Source organism: Lycorma delicatula, chromosome 1 (genome assembly GCF_047948215.1).
Source record: "Lycorma delicatula isolate Av1 chromosome 1, ASM4794821v1, whole genome shotgun sequence".
Classification (NCBI taxonomy): Eukaryota; Metazoa; Arthropoda; class Insecta; order Hemiptera; family Fulgoridae; genus Lycorma; species Lycorma delicatula.
Window position 1 is genome coordinate 87,207,766 of NC_134455.1, and position 21,566 is coordinate 87,229,331.

General features: G+C 29.1%; 1 protein-coding gene across 2 annotated transcripts in view; it reads right to left on the reverse strand.

The window, feature by feature from the left end:
* Positions 1–21,566, reverse strand: part of Cals (calsyntenin 1) — a 132,124-nt gene that overhangs the window by 18,570 nt on the left and 91,988 nt on the right. For both annotated transcript variants that reach the window (XM_075357571.1, XM_075357567.1), the window contains exons 10-14: positions 20,184–20,357; positions 18,790–18,922; positions 6,616–6,809; positions 5,841–6,028; positions 2,494–2,610 (exon numbers count right to left, since the gene is read on the reverse strand). In XM_075357571.1, coding sequence (XP_075213686.1) covers positions 2,494–2,610; positions 5,841–6,028; positions 6,616–6,809; positions 18,790–18,922; positions 20,184–20,357 — 806 coding nt within the window. The remainder of the gene's footprint in view (positions 1–2,493; positions 2,611–5,840; positions 6,029–6,615; positions 6,810–18,789; positions 18,923–20,183; positions 20,358–21,566) is intronic.

Below are 21,566 nucleotides of genomic sequence, written 5' to 3' on the forward strand. Positions count from 1 at the left end.
GTGTTCGTTTGTTAACAGTGCAATGTCATAATACCTCAAAATTGTGTAAATGATGTGGATGTTTTTTGTTATGTATGTGATGAGTTTACTGTAAAATCAAATATAAAAACATTACACCTTTAATTAAAAAAGCATATCATTTGTACTTTCAGTGTAAAATTAGTGATCAGGATAAGACATGGGCTCCTCATATAGTATGCACTAATTGTTCTGAATATTTAAGAGGATGGCTGAAAGGTACATGGAAGGCTTTGTCATTTGGTGTACTTATGGTTTGGCGTGAACCAAAGGTTCATGTAACAGAGTGTTACTTTTGTTACAAGTAACAAGTGTGTCTGGAATTTCTAAAAAATCTAAACACACTATAAAATATCCTTTATTGCAGCCTGCAATCAGGCCTGTACCTCACAGTGAAATTATTCCAGTTCCAGAGCCACCTGTGAATGTATGTTTCAAAAGCAGCAATAAGAATCAGGCAGTACTGAAGAAGACAATAATGATTTTGAATTATCTTCCAATAAGTCATATCTTATATCACAAAGTGAATTAAATGACTTTGTTAGGGATTTAAATTTATCAAATATTAAGCTGAACTGTTAGGATCACAACTGCAAGGCTGCAATTTACTTCAAAAAAATACAAAAATTTCAGGCTTTCAAAGCTGACAAAAAAAACTTTCTCAGTACTTTATTGATGAAAATAATTTGGTTTATTGCACAAATATTGTTGAGCTTATGTTGCACTTAAGACAAGTTCATAAACCTGAGGACTGGTGCCTTTTCATAGATTTGTCCAAGTATAGTTTAAAAGTGGTTCTACTACACAACGGTAACAAATATCCTTCGATACCAATCGCTTATGGTATTCATTTGAAAGAGACATACGATGTGATGAAAGACATTCTTGAAAAAATAAATTATGAAAAACACTGCTGGAACATATGTGGTAATTTGAAAATTACAGCTATTTTATTAGGCATGCAGTTAGGCTATACTAAGTACATGTGTTTTCTTTGCGTATTGCACAGCCGAGCTAGGGTAAATAAACATTATATTGTCAAAGAGTGGGAGAAACAAGACAACTAATTCCAAATGGGAAAAATATTATTATTAATGAGCCCTCAGTTTAACCAAAAAAAAATATTTTTACCCCCTCTCCATATCAAGCTAGGACTAATGAAAAATTTTGTAAAAGGAATGAAGGATGATAGTCCTGTATTTTTGTACATCAGGCAGAAATTTTCAAATGTAAGTGAAGGAAAAATTAAAGAAGGAATATTTTTTATTGGTCCTCAAATAAGAGTGTTGATGTATTTAACTCAATGTTAAATAATGTAGAAAGTGCCACTTTCTACATTAAATGCACACCTCTTTAAATGAAGTCCAAGCTTTATTTAAAGAGGTTTGCAAAAATTTTCTTGGTAAACAAAAATCCTACAATTACCACAGTATTGTTAATCAACTTCCTACTTCATACAGAGCAATGGGATGTAATATGTCTTTGAAAATGTATTCCTCCACTCACATCTGGAGTTTTTCCCATACAACCTTGAATACGTACGTGACCAACTTGTATGAACATTTCATACAACAAAAATTTGACAACAATGTTCAATAATGAACATTTTTGACAACAAAAATGTATGAACATTTCACTACGACATTTTGGTGATAGAAAGCTGCAATAAAGAAAAATGGAATACTAACATGCTAGCCAATTACTGCTGGAAATTAACTTGAGATGTGCCTGAGGCTATTTATAAAAGAAAAAGGCTATTTATCAGAAAAATCATTCTAACATGGGTATGGCCATGCAAAATTATAAATTTTACAGATTTGAACTATATTTTTCCTTAATTTTTTTAAAAATCTAATTCATTTAAAACTAAGGGTGATAGAAAAATTGAATTTACATTTGTAATGTATGCAAAAAAAGCAATTCAAGAAATGGTATCACACTTGGAGAAACATTAAAAAGAATCTTTTTTTCTCTCAGTGTTATTGATGATATTTAGATCAATTTTCTTTGTTGACTGCTGATAAAGTTATGTAAAGATAATCAAAAAAATTTTTAAAAAATAATTACCAAGAAAAAAAGGACAAATAATATCAATAGAATGTTTTGACGGAATTTAGATTTATAAAGTTTTTTCAACATACACATATTTTGTTCAGAACATCACACCTGGTAAAAATAAATAAGGCGTATTTGTGCTGCACTAAAGCAAATCTTTAATTAAAACTCGGGTAATTGATAAAATGTGTTACTAAATTAATAAGCATTATGCAATATACAACTGGATTTATTAGTAATGTTAAAATAAGGAACTTTAGAGAAAAAGAAGTTTGACATCAGCTGGAAAATAGAAATGGGTTCCACCAAAATACAAATATTTTTTTAATTTATCTTACCTACATTTTTAAAGGATACCAAGTTATTAAACTGAATGCAATAAGAAATATTTTATTAATATAAAATAAGTACAGTACTTACTGTTTGAATATATTCATTGCTGAGGAACCGACCATTCATTTCAGAGCATATTAATTTAAAAACTCTGTTTAAGTAATAAGCAGGTTTTCTATTTGTATACTGGATCTGTCTTAAAACCTATAAAAAATAAAACAAGAATTTATTAAATAAAAAGCAAAAATATAATCTTTAGAGTCATCCAAGTATTTATAATTGCTTAAAGCAAAATCAAATAAGTAATAAATTAACAGATAAACATTGAAAATTAGCCACAGAGCAGTATACCTTAAATTATGTAAATACTTTGGTATCATATCTGTTTATTAAAAGAAAATATTAGGTAACTGGACAACATATCAACAAGTAGCCTGAATAGGCAACTGTCACATTTCCTAACTGAGTAAATAAAAAATCTTCTAATTATTACATTAAAAAATTCCTTTAACATTATCTGATATAATAGTAAATCTGCCCATCCCTCCCCATGTAATTGTAGATGTAGATGCCTACTTCTGTAAAAAAAAAAGTGTCCAACATCTCTAGATGGATGAATATCTTTTAATACAATCCATATAAGATGGATGCATCTTACAACACATCTAGTACAATAACTTTACCTAAACAATATAAGAAAGTAAGAGTATATTAAACCACTGAATGTAACAAATCTTCTGAAATTTTGAAATTCCCGCTGCTATGCTATGGTTGGCATTCCACACATGTGCACTGCGTACCCACATCTGTTGGCAAGTCATAGATACCATTATGGAAATATTCGACTGTGTTTACAGTTGTTTGTGAGTATTTAAAATGTCTCTGCTGATCAAGAAGCCTGCCGACTGTGAAATACATGGTGGGATTTGTTTTCTTAGTGCTAAAGGCATGAAAGCAGCTGAAATTCATCGTCAGATCAGTGAAGTGTATGGAGAAAATCTATGAGGCATGAATGATACAAAACTGGGTTAGAGCTTTTAAAATATGGCCACCAAAATGTTCACATGAGGAACAGAATGGACGACCTTTTGTCATCACTAAAGATTTGGTGCAGAAAGTTGACGAAAAAATTAGAGAATAGATGCTTTACAATTTCTTCGCTAACTGAAGTTCCCTCAAGTTTCAAGAATGTTATCTATGAAATTGTGACTGAACGCTTAAATTATTGATGATGATGGTGTCAAAGCGACCATTTGCAATGGTTATTAAATCAGGCGACTTTATGATAACGGTGTTCAAAAGCTGGTTGTATGATATGACAAGTGCCTTAATATTGGTTGCAATTATGTAGAAAAGTAGATTAAAGTACAGGCTTTCATGTAAAAATAAAATAGTTAAGAATAGTATACTTTTTTTTTAAATTTCAAAACAGTACTTACTTTAAAAACATGCCACTTAAGTTATACAGGTTATATAACAACACACATACTTTCAGAACAAAAGGAATATTCTATGAGAATGTAACACAAATACGATATCTTAATAAAGCCATTTTTTATTCTAACTGTATCACAAAGATTTTTTTTATATGATCATCATAGAAAAAATTCATCTGGCATCTACCTCTTTCACTTTTGGAAGTGACTAAATAAGCCTCTTGTACAGAAATGCTGCTGGTGATTATGGTTTATCATAAAAAATTAATTGGATAATTAAATCACATATAAACATTTCATGATTTAATTATTCATCTTTAAGTGAAATTTATAGCATGGGACTGAATAGATTTAAAAACATGTCTTTCTTCATATGTACTTTCTTATCAAGCAAAAGCTAGCCACATGTAGCTTAAAAAAACCATGGTGACGGTACTACTACAGTCAAGAAGGAGGAAATACAGTTTTAATTGTAATCTGTGGAAAAAGTTTAATTATAAATGTCTATGACTGCTGATGAAAGCATTACTTCTGTAGCTTCAGAAGAATGTAACAGATTATAGCAAGACCATTTGTAATGATTATATAGAAAGCACAAGTTAAATATACAGATTTTCATAATGCCAGTATTCCAATATAATGGCATTTGCTGCAACAATGGATTTTGATCAGTATAATTTAAAAGTGCATTTAATGTTTTACAATGAAGAAGAGATAAAGGATAAACCATCAGTAAAAAAATTAGCAGAAAGTGTGCCATACTCCTAGAACATACCACAAAAAAAATTACCACAATAAACATGGTAACAAAATATATCCCAAATAACCTCTATAACTTTTATATAGGTATGTGGAAAAATCAAATTTTTTTTTATCTAACAAAATATAGTTTTTTTTTTAAGCAACACTACGGCTAACATACAGAACGAAAGTGAAAATCAATGATTCATTAATTTAATGTGATGTATTTGTTCCATAAGATAAATTAAAGCTTTGGCAACATTTACAAATCATAAATTGATTTACGAAAGACTGTGTTGAAACAACTGATGACAAATATTAGAAAGGTTTATGAAAAAACCCTAGACTGAATTTGGTAAAGGGATTTGGAAAAACTTACATGAGAGCAAAGCACATTACATTAGAAGATGTTCTTGTAAATGTTATAAAAGCAATTTGAATGTTGTGGAAATTTTACATCAATTGACGAAAATTCCAGTTGGTTAGCAAAAATTATGACAAGTGGCTTAAAGACCAGCCAATTTATCTCCCAAATCAAAGAAGCTAAGACCAAAATATATGAGGAATTATTAGGATTAATTTGAGTTCAAAATTAGCATAAAGAGGAGAAATATCATTAATCTTGCAAATTGACAAATACTTTGCATTGACTATCTACTGATCTACCACACATAAAGGATTGTTCTTTGAATAAAAACAGATAGTTCTTGCTTTAATGCGAGTATAATAATGTGGATTATAAAAAAAGTTCATTCATCACATTATGAAATGTGATGAACATGGAATAAATATAGCAGAAACCAAACTTTTTTCAGGAAATCAGTGCTTTAAATCTACAACGAATCAGTTTTATCCATTATTAAGCGTCACATTTTAAGACAAATTTAATACAAAAATAATTGTGGAAGTGGTAGGGAACCTTTTAAATAAATGACCTAGTGGATCTTCTGATCTGACTGTACCTTAGCATTTGCAGCCATTTTCAAGAACACTAAGGCATCTATCTTCACAGGAGTTTTTTACATGCTAAGAGATATAGACCTTTCTTAACATTTAATATATTTCTATCCTAAAAGATTATATCTGGGATGAACATGATTGATATAACTCATACTGAAGTAAATTTATGTATAAATGTTTAAGTTAACACAGTATCAATATAAGACATTTTATCAATAGAATCCTGGATATAGGTTATGGACAACTGAATATATAACATTTTTAAGTATTTATAACTGAATAAATTAGACAGCATACCTCTTCATAATTGTATATCAGATCTGATCCTGAGACTGTCGCACCATCTTTGCTGACTTTAGCGATAATGCCAAACTGAGTCAACATATTTTCCGGTAATGTAATGGTTTCATGATCTGGGTTCAATGATGGGTACACAGATACGACACAAGAATCCAATTTCTTCTGAATTACACTTATTCCTTCACCTGAAATCAGATATATCAAAAAACAAACTTAGACTGAATTTTTGAAAGCGAGATGTAAAAATAATCCCACTTTCCTTAATAAATAATAAAGTTAATCAACACTACTAAGATCTAAACGATATTAATTAAAGATATATTTCATAATACTGATATATTTTGTGAAAAGACTGACACAATCCTTCTACCTGGATGTAAATCTGGACACTAAATTTAAGATTCTAATTCAAAATAAATAAATAAAAAATAATTTTCTTAAGATTTATAAAAATTAGTAGATAAAACAAACAGATCTATATATAACTTTTCTGGGTGATACAATTATAATGATAAAAAATACTTATTAATATAACTTTTATTAGTTTAATTCCAAAATGTAAAAAAAATGATTCCTTTAAACTCAATAGTATGTAAATATAAAATACATTATGAATTTCTATTAAATGCAATAAAAAAGGAAGCACTAATTTTTCTAGCTTTTCTTTTAATATCTAAATTATATTTAGTTTTAAAATACAATCTTGAAAAAAAAAAGATTGAAAAGTTAACATTAAATGATTATGAATTTAATTTGCACAAACACTACATACCATGTTTCCATGGTTTGCCAGCAGGCTGAACTGTAATATGAAGGTCAGTGAATACACGAACACCTTGACGGAAGTCTTGGTATTCCCGAGCAACATTGCTTGTTCCATTGATTGTTATACTGGGCTGTTGAGGTTGAAGTACCATTACATAACTTTCCACCGGTGGCACTTTGACTCCTCTGCCATGGTCACATCTAATCAGAAATGTTTCTTTGTAAATGGAATATTAAACAAAAAATTCTTAACAGAACTGATATTTATCAATATAATAACATTTTTATAACCTGATAATCGAATCTCGACGCATAATTAATAAATCCACTAGAAGACAATGAAATTCTACCATCTTATTCAGATAAAAGAATAAGCGTAAAAGGGGTATTCCATTTTAATTCAACAAATGATCAGTTCATCACTATTTTTGATTTTGATGATATTTGGTATACAACTACCCACCTTGTAGTGGCCAAAAAATATTTTTTTATATTTAAAAAAATTATTTTTCTTGAGTGTAGACTATTTTCTAACTCGCCTACAGGTAAAAACAGCCATTTTCATCACTTTTTCCATCAGCTGCAGCATTCTTATTTACATCATACACAGGGTCAAAAAGGGCTTTTTGGAAAAGTAAAGATGGAACTTCATCTTACTGTACTCAAAATTCATTTTGTTACATAACCAAATCTTGTAATGATTACTGAAGTTATGTTTACAAATTGTTGTTTTTTTCAAATTTTGGGCCAAAAATAAATAATGAAGGGCTAAGGGTAACAGGCCTGTTTTTTACCTTTTAACTCTTAGAACTGGTAGTACTTTAAATAAAAATGGACTATTGTGTTCATTAAAAAAATGGAAATCATAAGATTTTGAAAATGTCTCATATTTGGGGCCTAAAATCCACATGTGGGACAGTTGGCAAAGATCTGAGATGTTTACAGCAGTAACTACGTTTTTATTTTAAAACCAAATAAAATTTATTTTGTTATTCAAAGGAGGTGACGAGTAATGAAGCCAACAAAACCACTAAAAACACCATTCGTTCTAACCGTTAAAATACTGAGTTATGTATTTTTATCAGCTTATAAAAATTACAACAAAACTCATTAGAATGAATATATTGATATTAATAAATAGTCAATTAAAAAATGATAAATAATTCAAATATATTAACAAGTTGTTCAGTTCGCTTTTACTCCTACTAATGGAAGTTATGAATAAATCTTGCACTTTTTGATAACAAACTCAACACAACTTACTGCTCCTGCTATTTTTTGATTGAGAATTAATTGGTTCTACTCAATAATCGGTCCTCATTCATCTTCGATGTAATGTTGTGTCCTCTTCCAGTAGTTGATAGAAAAAGCTCTGAAGGTGTGAATATCTTTAAAATATTTTCCAGTTGAACCCATGTTTGATTATCCCTCAATGATTTCTTGAATGTACGAGAACTCTGCGAATGGAAAAAGTGTATTCGATATTCTTCTTCATTCTCTTGTATTCTGACTTCAATGACTTCGCCTAACCACCACTTGTGATTGTATATGCAGCACAGATAATTTTTACACTTTGACTTTGGTAAACCTGTAAAGCCATCAGAAATACTAATGTCCTTGTGTACCGATACTACCGTAAATGTTTCTGATTCAGAAGTCGCCCTGACTTTCAGAATACATTTCTGACTTGTTGGAACATAACTGTGAAAAAAGGTACTGGTTTCTGGGACTGTTGTTGTTGTTGTAAGCTTTGGTTTTGTTATCATATTACCATAACATAAGCTTTAAAAAAAAAAATATCAAATTTAATAACACAAAAAATTTATATTTTTATATAAATGTAGTTACTATGTCGGGATTTACAAAATAATGTACTAGGACTATGCTGCATATGTTGTTTTCACAAAAAATTATAAAAACTCATTACATAAAATAAAAATTACTAATTGCGATGAATGATACATATATTACATATAGTAACAAATAAAGTGATAATAAACATATTTGATTCTAAAGTCCCAAAACTTGACTACTTAGGTTCGTACATAGAACTGCTATTGCATAACTACTCACATATCAAAGATTAGTATAAATATCTTACTAATATATATAATATTAACGAATTGGCCAAATCAAGATTACTTTATTTATAACTTTACACATAATTTTTGCCATTTTAACATTATAATTTTAATAATAGTATTATTTACGTTATGCATTTTTTTAAAAAAATCTACGAGAAAAAATCTTCTAACTGATTGAAGAATGTTCCTTACGGAATGGCCTTTAATTTTAAGTTCTCATACCTGTGTTCATGATTTATGATCAGTTTTTTCTTTTTATATTCACTAACACAACTTACTACGATGAGATCCTGCACAAAACTGATGTTTCTTGATGGTGTTACAGGTCTAACCCCACAACTCTTTCTTCGAATTGTCAAAGGCTGTGTGAGTATGTGTACTCACTCAAACGTAACCCTCTTTGTATAGGAAGCGTTAGTACATTTTTCCAGCATGATATCATGTTTCTTAAAATTCTATTTTAAGAAAGAATTTAATAACAAATGACTTGTGCTGCTAATAATTTAGCTTTTGTGTTTTAACAAATATATCATAAATCGATGTATTAAAACATCTAAATAACAAAATAGTTTATATAAAATAAATTTCAAATAAATTCATTAATTTAAATAACACAATTTAATTTAAATTTAGGTCAGAATTTATAGTGGTTACAGATTACCTGATAACGAGAACTGAGGTATTCTTCAGTCTCGAACATCCTTTATTAGAGCAGAAAATAAATGTTATATTTTTGACATTGTCTGCAATAACTGAACATTTCAGAAGATGTAACAATTTGTTGACTGTCCTTTGAAGGCTTGCTTTAGTCACAATCCTTTTTACAGTTCCATCAATACCATTACATGATCTTTTTACATGGTATGACGCAAAAAAAAATGCCATTCAGCTGTGATTTCAAAATCTTCTTGATGGTAGCACAAATTTATGAAATTTTTGTTGTTTTTATACTGGACTGAGGAGCCATCAGAAAAATAAAAAAATTGTTTATCTTGTGGTAACAGTGTTTTTACTTTATTTATAACTTTTTTTTGGAAGCAGAACGATGTAGTATTGCACTTCAAATACTCACTAATCACACAAGAGCTTTGACTTTGTAATTTTCCTTCTGTTTTAAAATATATGAGAAATGGATGTAATGTGGCAGTTTTTGACCAGTGATATGACTGTACATTCAGATTCATGTGTTTTCTTCATCCTCTTGATAAATATAAACATGTCCTGTCATTTTCTTATTTCTTACTTTTTAACTATGAACCAGCTGTGAGCTTAAGTATTATTAAGCAATTAATAACTTATGATTTCACTTTTCTTTAAACTGTGAACTAAACAACATTACTAATTTTAAATCTGCTCCAGCTAGACAGTATGTTTAACATGCATTTAAAAATGTGTTAACTAAAGTATGAAATTATTGTGACTTAACATAATGATTAATTAATTCAATGTAAATTTAAAAGTAAATAAAGGAAGTGTAAATTATTCATAGTTTATTTATCTGGCAATTACTTAGTGTATGCTATTACCACAACCAACATATTACACCGCAGCTGGAATGACTGTTCATTAATTTTGGTCCTCCGAGCCAGATATTTAAAAAATTGGATAGCCCGGATAATTAAGTTCTAATATTGTGATCACCAATAAATATTTTCGTTCAATTGTAATGAACAAAAATATTATTTTGGAGTTTTCTTCACTACATTGAATCTGGTTCATAATTTACATAACACCATTATCTATATAATAATATTTGTGTAATTTAGTTTTACTTTGTTTTTTGGCCATATTAGTTATTGCAATCATTACGAATAAAGAACAATCTTAATTCTTCTTTATCCTTTATAGACAAAGAAAATCAATTAAAGCCTCCATTACAAGAACTGGAACATTTGCAGACAAATTTGATGCATCACAAGGTGACAAACAAACACGTCTTGCAAGTCAAATTATGAAATCTACTTGAATTACACTCCAAATATGATTCCATTCAGTCACAATTAGAAATGAATGTTGATGATGATAGTTTGCCTTTAGATCAAGAACAGGTCAAAGTTAATTTATGCAAAATAAAATGTACGTTGCAACATTTATTAGATAGTCAACATAAAGTAATCAAGAATATAATGTAGACACAGCTATTAAACAATCACAATTGCAACTTATCAAATCAATTTACCATTGTTTAAAGGAGATATTCTTGAATGGCCTCATTTTTAAAAATATCTTTGACTTAATCCACTAAAACGATTTAACAAATATTAAAAAATTACATTATTTACATTCTTCGCTAAGAGATGAAGCTTTAGCCATTGTTAAAAATCTTCCAATAACAAATGATAATTATAGAATCGCATTAGATTTATTGATAAAATGATTTGATAATAATAAATTCATGATTGCATATTTTAATGCAGATTGAATTTTAAAAATAAATTGTTAAAAAAGAGAAACATTAGATCTTCTACCTAAATTTATTAATGACATTCCATTTGTCAACTAACTTGAAGCAATGGAACATATTTGAATTCAATTTCTAACCTCAAGGCTAGATTACAATACTACCAGACTATGGAAGGAAAGATTATCAAATGAGCTGTCCAAATTTTCAAGCGTTCTTAGAATTTGTTGAGACCCGACGACACATCCTGGAAAATCTTAGTTTAAGTATTAAGTACTACAATCTCACAATACAGTATTGGAAATGTTGAAGGACAGCATTATAACATATAACAATGCATTTAATTCTCTTCGCAAACATCCCACTTCAAACGTTAACAAGAATCATAGACAACAAAATGTTAGTTATTAAAACACTGCTCATTTTGTAAGCTCAGTCATCAGTTACAAAATGGTATAAATTTTTTATTTTTTTTATCCAATGATGAATGAAGAGACTTTTTAGAATATAATAATTGTTGTCTCGTATGTTTTTACAAAGAACAACTTATGTAATTTGTCAACAAAGACACAACACACTCGTTCATACTGATAAAACAGATTCTAAAAATAGTAATAATGATTATTGTTTACAATTAAACAAAAATATAATTTTGTCTACTGCTGTATGTAATGTAGATGATGTTTTTGGTCATTCTCATTTGTATAGTCTTGTTAAGACTCAGGCAGTCAATTAAACTATATAAGTTTGCTCGTAAATTGGGACTTCAACTCAATAAAGATTTGCCTATTGTGCTGTTTTGCCAGACATAACCTTCCATTACACACATTTTAAACTTCTCATCGTAATCTACTTCAAAATCTATTCTATAAGGATCCCAAATTTAATATATCAAATAATATTGAAATTTTAATCAAAGCCCAATTTTATTTAAATTTTATTTTGCCTCGTAAACTAATTTGAGATTCAAGATAATCTATTATTTAAGAGACTAAGCTAGAATATATTAGCAATTGTCTTAGCGGATGAACCAACATAAGAATGCTGGTACATACCTTTTTACAAGCAACAATAACTTAGATCATTCAACTATACTTGATTCTGATCAGTTAATGAAACTTCTGCATGTGAAACACACTTCCAACTTCATACCACTAGGAACAATCAAGGCAAATTTATCATCTCATTACCACGTAAATCTGATAAACTCCAGCTAGACGATGATTCTTTCATTAACGCTAAGTTCTTATATCTGGAATGAAGATTATGACAAAGCGGAATATTCCTCCTTTATGCAAGAATACTTAAGATTATGTCATATATGATTACTTGATTCTGATGATTTATTAACTAATGAATCGGATATATATTACTTACTTCACCAAGTATATTTAAGCCCACAAGTCTAACTACTAAAATGCAAGTTGTCTTCGATGGCTCAGCTAATCGTTTATCTCTTAATGATACACTACTAGTTGCGCCTGTTGTCCAACAGGATTTATTCTCAATAATACTTAGATTTAGAATCTATGTCATTACATCTGACATAACGAAAATGTATCGTCAAATACTAGTTAAACCTTAATGACATTAATTTACAATGCATTTTGTGGCGTGAATCTCCAGATCAACAACTACAACATATGGAACCGCTTCTGCTCCATACTAAGCCAAATATCTAATGTCTAATCCAAATATCAAATGAAAACCAGAGTAAAATCATTTCACTTAATCAATTTCTGGATGACTTAGGACTAGTGTACGAGTGGGAGGTACAACACTCTTTTATTATATTATTAAGTTAACATCCTATTATCCTACACTCAAAGACAAATATAACTAAATTAATTATTGCTGAGCACTTACATCTTTAACATTCTGGTATACAATTAATGCATCATTCATTATGCCAGAAATACTGGATCTTAAATGCTAAATCAAGCATTTCATCATCATTAATAAATGTTTGAATTGTTTTTGTTTTAACACAAAAACTCAAGTGCAACAATTTCCCACCTTTGAGTACTAAATTCCCATCCATTCTGTCTATGCAATAGACACTATGGAGGTTTACTTACAAATCGTCATGGCGGGCAGCAGGCCAAAGCCATAAGTAAATCTTATATCGCACTTTTTATATGCCTCAGTACTAAGGCAATTCATCTAGAATTAGTCTCTCAAGAGATTTATTTCATTCAAGTCTTTTTATCCAAACAAAACATATCATGGTCATTCATTCCACCCTCTTCACCCCATTTTGGTGGCTTATGGGAGACTGCAATTAAAAGCGTGAAATGTCATCTACATCGTGTTGTAGGGCAAACAATCTTGAATACAGATCGAAGCCTGTCTTAATTCTCGTTCCATTTTTACTGTTTCTACAGATCATAGGGACCCAGAACCATTATTGCCTGGACATTTTCTTATAGGTTGTCCACTTATGTCTTTACCTGAACCTGATTACAAAGAAATTCAAATTAACCACCTAGGTCGTTGGCATTTACTTCAGAAATTCGTCCAATCCATCTGGAAAAGATAGTCTGAGGACTATCTTCATTATCTCCAGCAAAGAAATAAATGGCATTTTCCTTCACATAATCTGTCTATTGGAGACGTAATACTAATCTGTAAGGAAAACTGTTCACCAATGCAATGGAAATTCGGAATTATCACTAAGGTTTATCCATGTCCTGATCAATTAGTTTGAATCATTGATTTAAAGACTGCTAATGGTCAGCTCCGAAGGCCTGTGAGTAATTTATTTGCTGCCACTGTCTGATAATTAATTGAATATTATTGTAATTTATTTATTGTATTTTATTAATGTGCTTTAAATTGTTATTTATATTAAGGTCATAAATGTTACTTTAATATTCTTATGATCACCACTATTATGTATTATATTGATAAAAAAAATATAAATTACATGTATATGTATAACATTCATGTGTACCTTATATTATATTCTCATGTTATAAGAAAAAAGAACCTCTTTTTTGATGGGCAGTATGTTCAGATTCAGAACAATCTTGCATTTTCTTATTTTTTAATAATGAACCAGCTGTGAGCTTAATTATTATTAAGCAATTTAATAACTTATGACTTAAATTTCCTTTAAAATTTCAATTAAACATTATTTTTTTATTATCTGTTCTAAGTATGAAATTATTGATTATTTAACTGAATTAATTAATCATTACATTAAATCATGAAAATTTAAGAGTTAATAAAGGAACTGCAAATTATCAATGGCTTATTTATCTGGCAGTTACTCCACTGCAGCTGGAATGGCTGTACAGGACTTCATCCTGTATCACATAAGGAAAATTTTGAGTCTTCCATTACAATACATTTATCCTCCTCCAACAAGTTTTCCTTTTTACTGTTGAGGAAATTAGCCTGTTTATCAAGTACTCCCACTGTTTGAAGATAATTTCAGAATCAAAATCATCCCAGCCCCTTGCAGTAATCTGAGCACTTCATTAGTGCCTGGACATTATTAACACTGTGAGTTTTACACTTTGGTGGGTGACACACACAGAAATAGACTGAGTACCTAACCAATCAGAACACAAAATTTAGGTCTTAAATCAGCAAATTTTTAAAAACCAATTTTTAAATTATATTTTTCTTTGAAGGATGTATACAATTCTTTTAAGTTATACAAGATAATCCTTTTTTAAATATTAATCTTCTTCCCCTCAGCTTGTCTTACAGAGACCCAATCCTTCTTGCCTAGCATCATTTGGTTGTGCTCATCATTCTGGTAAAAATCTTGGACACATTTAATAACATTTTTATCAATTACGTGACTGGGTTTCTTTTTGCCGATTTGTGGCAAAATTCTACTTTTCTTAACTAATAGTTTGGACTGACGGGCTAAATACTAACTAATACTTAACTTATTTTGAATTTTTTGGATGCTCCAGCTACTTGGTAATAAACTTAAAATATTAATCTTTTTCTGGGTTGATGTAACTGTTTTTATTCTATTCTTAGTTTTAATGATTAATTCTTCATATTCCCTACCTAAATCAGCATAATTTTGTGGTACTAACTGGTTTCTTCTGTAGAAATATTTAAATCAAAGGAATCATTTAATTTAATGGTAACTAACTTGGCTAATTTTGTAACTTTATTTTTTAAAATTGGTTCCTTTGCGCTTCTCGATAATTTTTTAACCTTTATGGGGGAAATGACAAGTGCTGAACAAGCTTTAGTTACCGACTCAACTATAACACATTGAGGCATAAATATATCTTGACAGTCTGTTTCAATTTCTGTATCATCTAGTGGTTTTTGTATTTTGTTTAAGCATTTTGTATATACACAGTGCTCTGCCTGATTACTTTACAATTTGAATTGCTTGTTGAAAGTGTCAAAGATATTTCTTAACCGGTTCAGTGTGACAGCTAAATGGATCAGAGCAACTTTTCCCATTAATATGAAAATATTTATCTAAATATTCAGTTTTATGAAAAGTACAGATATTTTTTTTTAGTATGAATACCAATTGAACACTCCATAATCCGTTTCTATAAAATGCAAGGGTTCTTACAATAACATAAGGGTACAATTAGTATAAATTATAAAACTACCAATTGCATCTCACTTTGTCTTATCCCAGTTTCTCTACAGCTAATATAAAAATTTCTCTAATTAATAAAATTAAAAATAAAAGAAAAGTTCACTGCTAATAAAATTACTTTATAAACAAGAGTACATTACCTAACCACAGCATTAACACTAGCAATGACACAACATATCACACTGAAATCAAAACAGTAACTGAGCCTTCTATAATATTTACATTCAGGATTACGCAAACATTCATGTTCATCCATTTCTATTCACCTTCGTATTTAAATATGAGTTTGTGTATGAGTCATACTTTAAGTAACAAACTATCTACAATATAAGCTATCTCATTATAGACATATCAAAATAATTTGTAAAGTAGGCGTACATTATTATTTGGAAAAAAAAATAGACGCTGTGAATATTTTTGATACATGTTCACAGTTACAAGGAACGGTGTTTTTAGTGGTTTTAATGGCTTCATTACTTGTCAACCCAGTAACAAAATAAATTTTATACGATTTTAAAGTATATAAAAATTGGTGTAAACATTTCAGATTTTTGCCACCTGTCCCATATGTGGTTTTTGGGCCCCAAACGAGAGACATTTTCAAAATCTTATGATTTGGCGGCTATTTTTTTTTTTAATGAAGGACACTCAGTAAGTTCTGTTATATTAAGTTAAAATGAGTTAAAAGGTAAAAAACAGGCCTGTTACCCTAAGCCCTTCATTATTTATTTTGAGCCTAAAATTTGAAAATGTAAATTCAGTAAAAATTACAAGATTTGGTTATGTAATAAAATGAATTTTGTGTACACTAAGATGAAGTTCCAGCTTTACTTTTTCCAAAAATTCCTTTTTGACCATCTGTACGATGTAAAATAAAAATTCTACACTGCTCATGGAAAAAGTGATGGAAATGGCTGTTTTTACCTGTTGGCGAGTTAGAAATTGTTTATTACTCAAGAAATTTTTTTTTTTTTAAATATAAAAAAATATTTTTTGGCCACTACAAGGTGGGTATTTATCATATACCAAATATCACCAAAATAAAAAATAGTGATGAAAAAAATTTGTAATACTTGATGAATTAAAATGGAATTATCTCTTTATAAGAGATGAATGCTCTAGGAAAGGAGAGACAATCATAAATACTTTTGAAATAGAGTACTGGAGATGAATTTTGAAAAAAGTAGATAGGGAGGAAACAAATTGACTAGAGGGTCATTTCAATGGCCAGAAGAGGAGATTGCTTTCAATGGTTTTAGAAAAGAAATCACTCATAAGGATATATAATTAGGGTTAACAGGTTAGTTGTAAACACATAAGTAAAAAATGGAAATAAAGTATAGGAAGATCTTGGCTATATTAATTAATGCATGTAACAAGAAAAACAGGGCTGACAGTTATTCAGCAATAAAAATTATCGATCATAATAAATCTAGATGGAAGACTGTTAATGAATCGTAGGATTGAAAAAAAATGAAGGATGTGGAGGAGCTAATGATCTCCAACTTCTGTGACAATAGTTGTTTTTAACTTGTCCCAGAAAAAATTAAAACTGTCCAAATATTCTAATCTTTGTTAATTAAAAAAACTAGGGAATTTAAACTACTTCACCTACATTAATTTTTTTACTTGTTCTCTGCTTTTTTGAAAAATAATTAAAATATTACAAAACTTCCATCTATGATGTCAATCTAAGGAAGTAGAACTTGGGAGGAGCAAGAAGGTTAGAATCTGTTTGGTGATATTAGGTTTTTCTTTACTTACTGCAAAAGACATGACACATTTTGAAAAGGATGGTATGGGCATTGCAAAATTTCAATTTTTCCAACGGTAATCAAAGGAATAGAAAGTATGAACCTCACCAAACCTAGTTGATTATCTCTTTCCCAAAGACAATAGAATCAAATCCTGTGGTTTGGACTAAGAATTAATGACTTTCACTTGTCATTTGATATAATACTTTTTCAAATAATACTACTTCATTTGTATAATACTTTTTTTGCAAATACAGCAGATAAACACACAACCAAACACAAAGTAACGTTTGATTAATTTATCTTGTCAAAATGCCATTAATGAAATCTACACCCATCTTATGTTTTTTATCATTTTATACGTTGGCCAATAATATTGTTAAGATAGCAGTTTAGTAATAATCATGAATATATAACCTACTTACAACAAGGGTAGTATCAGAGATAAATTTTCATCTGAGAAAAGATTACATTAGTGGAAGTACTGAAAGAAAGAATATAATACTTCTATTATGGTAGGCTTGGAGAAAATGACATTATACTTATATAATTAGATCATAACTGAGTAATTTATTCTAAATACTTAGAAATTATTGCCAAAATGACTAAGCTGTTACAGGAATGATACTTTGTTTGCAAGACAAAAGATCCCAAAATAATACATACTGCATAAAATAAGTATAAAATTCTAGTGATTTAAGTGAAAGTTCACCCGCTATTTATTTTTCTGTAGACGTGACATTAACTCTTTCTCAATTAAAGTAGCTAAATAAAATAATTGTATAATATAATTATTTTAAATTAAAAAATACTCTGAAACTAGTTTCAGAGTAATTTTCAGAAGGTAAAACTAGCACAACTTTATTCAGAAACAAATACAAAAAATTCATAATTCCAATATATTTATCACATTCTAGCATTCCATAAACATAACTATAATATCTTATAGAAAAAAATGTCAATTTATAGAAAAAAAACCCTTTCTGACCCTCTGTATGATGTAAAATAAAAATGCTACAGCTCATGGAAGAAGTTATGAAAATGGCTGTTTTTACCTGTTGGCAAGTTAGAAAATAGTCTATTACTCTTGAAAATTAAAAAAAAAAAAAAATATTTTTTTTTTAGTTATCATACAGCAAACATCAACATCAAAAATAGTGATGCAATAAAACGTTTGAAAATTTGTTGACCCAAAAATGTTATTCACCTTTACACAAAACACAAAAATAACAACATAATCTTAAAGAAAAACTCTCTTTTTCTTCCTTTAGTAACTTAAGTCTTGATACAAAATTAACTCCTCTAAAAAATATGGCATTTAAAAAAAAATTGAAATAACATTCACTGAACATACGTGATAGTTGTTGAAAGATGAAGATTCCTTCGTCCTGGTGTAGGGAATTCTCTTGAATTTGAATAGCCAATTTTCTTTACAAGTACTTCCAAATTTGTCTTATTATCTCCTTCAATGGATAATTCTGTTAAATCTGTAAAAGACAAGATAAACAGTAGTAATTACTATTTTGTTGTCTTTATTCACATATGTACAGTTAATATCTGTTAACAGGTACTTCCTTAATTTAAACTCTAAAATATTTGTAGATAAAATTTTTACCAGAAATAATTTTGTTGATTTATGTATAAATTCCTACTCAATAGTCTTCACTCCTAAGTAAACAAAGTAGTCAAACAACTCATATAGATGTTTACCCTCAGTAAACATCCGCAATGCAAATGTAATTCAATGTAATCAAGATTTTTATTTACTCACCATTTGTTTCATAAATTTAATTATTTCCATAAGAAAAAGCAATACTTTTTTTTTAAGAGATCTAAATAACTTTCTTGGGCAACCTTAAAAAAAAATCTCACTCATTTAAAAGCTACTGTTTTATTTATTTAAAGGCTTACAAAGTTTTGTTAATTACAACAAAAGTGATTAATTAGCATAACTGTGTAGTTATTTTGTTAAGTTAATCTGGAAATTTCTTCTTTTTTTACTATCACAAGCTATAACAATAAATCTTGGAATTTATCATACCCAATACAGGGACTATTGCATAAGAAGTGGAAGTATTCTTATGTACAGTCATTTTTTTCTTGAGTGCTAATATAAATTTTACCATTTCAGACCAGTTGGTAGGCTATATTTTGAAGAAATGTTATGAAAGGAAATTTTATAGTTATAATTACCAACTGATTGACTGCTACCAATGTTTTATAATATTTTGAACTTATTTCAGTCATACACGTTCCTTTTTATAACACTTCATAAAAATGCTCATTTCAGCAAAATAAATTAAAAAAGGATGACCACAACAAATTTAAGCTGTACACTGGTGCAGTTTCAGATAGCTTGTAAGACCATTAAAATAGTCAATTCATATTCTTTTATAAGGCATATACATTCTAAGGTGTGGCTGGTTATCAGCATTCTATACATCTGGAATTGCAATAAGAATTATTCTGTGAAGAAAAGAACAGTCATAGTAAATGATAAGTAATCTATGAAAGAATTCATTTTTAAACAAGCTTAATTTATTTTTAACACGGGCAGTAAAGATATCAATTTCAATAAAACACCTCTATTCAATCAATGAATTAATGAATAAAATTAACACATACTAGATAGTCATTACAACTACGTAGATGACAACATAACAACCAGTCTATATAATAAGCATTATACTAACAATCATTTAAACAAAAGTTATTTAATTACAGAATACTAAAGGTAATCAATCTTACCACTATTTGTAAGGAGTTCCATTCCAGGTTCTAATAATTCCATAGCAGGCACTTCAAGACTTTCTTTGCATTTGTGCAGACATGAAAGAACAGATGGCTTCTCATTTTGGTTTAACAGTACTGAGAGACCAGCAAGATAACCACGCAGATGATGTTTCATTTTGTTTTCTGAGCCTGTAACAAACAAAAATAAGATTCTTTTACTAACAAATAATATTTTAAATTTACAGTAACAATGAACAATTTTTCTGTTATTCATGAAATTAAAATAAACACTAAGACTACTATTTAAAATAAAAACTAAAAAGGATAAAGATCTGTTGACAAAATTGCATTTTATACAAAAAGAACCTTGGAGATTTAAAGAAGAAATTAAGAGTGATAATAGCAATAAGCTAAAAGATAATAATTGTCTAAGTGAAAATTCGCAACGGAAGAGTTACAAAAATGGAAAATTCTTATTACAACAACCTTTTGAACATGAGCTGAATGTAAGAAAAATTGTTTGAAGCCTATGGTTTTAATATACAGGGGCATACCTTTAAGTTGCTTTAAAAAAGAAAATAATAATAATCTCCTACCTAAATGCTGGTACATTTCACTGAGCAGAAAAATTATATTTGGTATATCATTTTAACCTTACAAAAGGGGTGAACTATATAAAGACTAAACTATATAAAGTTTCTTGTACATGTAGGCTTGTAATGGAGAAAAACTTCTTAAAACCTTTTTTTTTGAAGGAATATCAGAAATGTGCTAAGTCAAAGAAAATGAGAAATAACAGATGCTCCCAGTCTATGTTAATGAAGTACATAAAATGGTTGATTAATTATCTCAAGATCTCAAAAAGTCAAAAAGTTAGATGATGACGGATCTGCTTCTGCTATTTGGATAGCAGCAGAACACCATAGTAAGCGGAGCTGACTTGAACTGATAACCAAGAAATAAGACATAGTAATACATGATATTATTTTGAAATAATATTGAAAAAAGCATTTTATGAGTATGCTCAGAGAACTGATTAAAGAACACGAAATAAATTAAATGGACTTGCATTAGTGTAAATTCTCTCAGTACATTGATGAAAGGAAAAACATGTTTCACATGATTCATGTTTCTTAATGGAATGGAAACATTTTTCTCCACCTTTGTCAAAGGAATTCAGTTATGCCAAAACTGGTAAGATTTGCTTACAATGGATGCACAGCGAGTCCTTTCAATCCATCTATAAAACTGAGGTGATATTATGATTGCTGCATCATACTGTGAACTACAGTAGATGCTTAAGAAAATGTTTAAACCGATTAGCTATTGTTATATAGCTCTATTGTATTGTCAGACTTCATACAGTTTGATAAAAAAATTAAATTATAGTGGCGACTT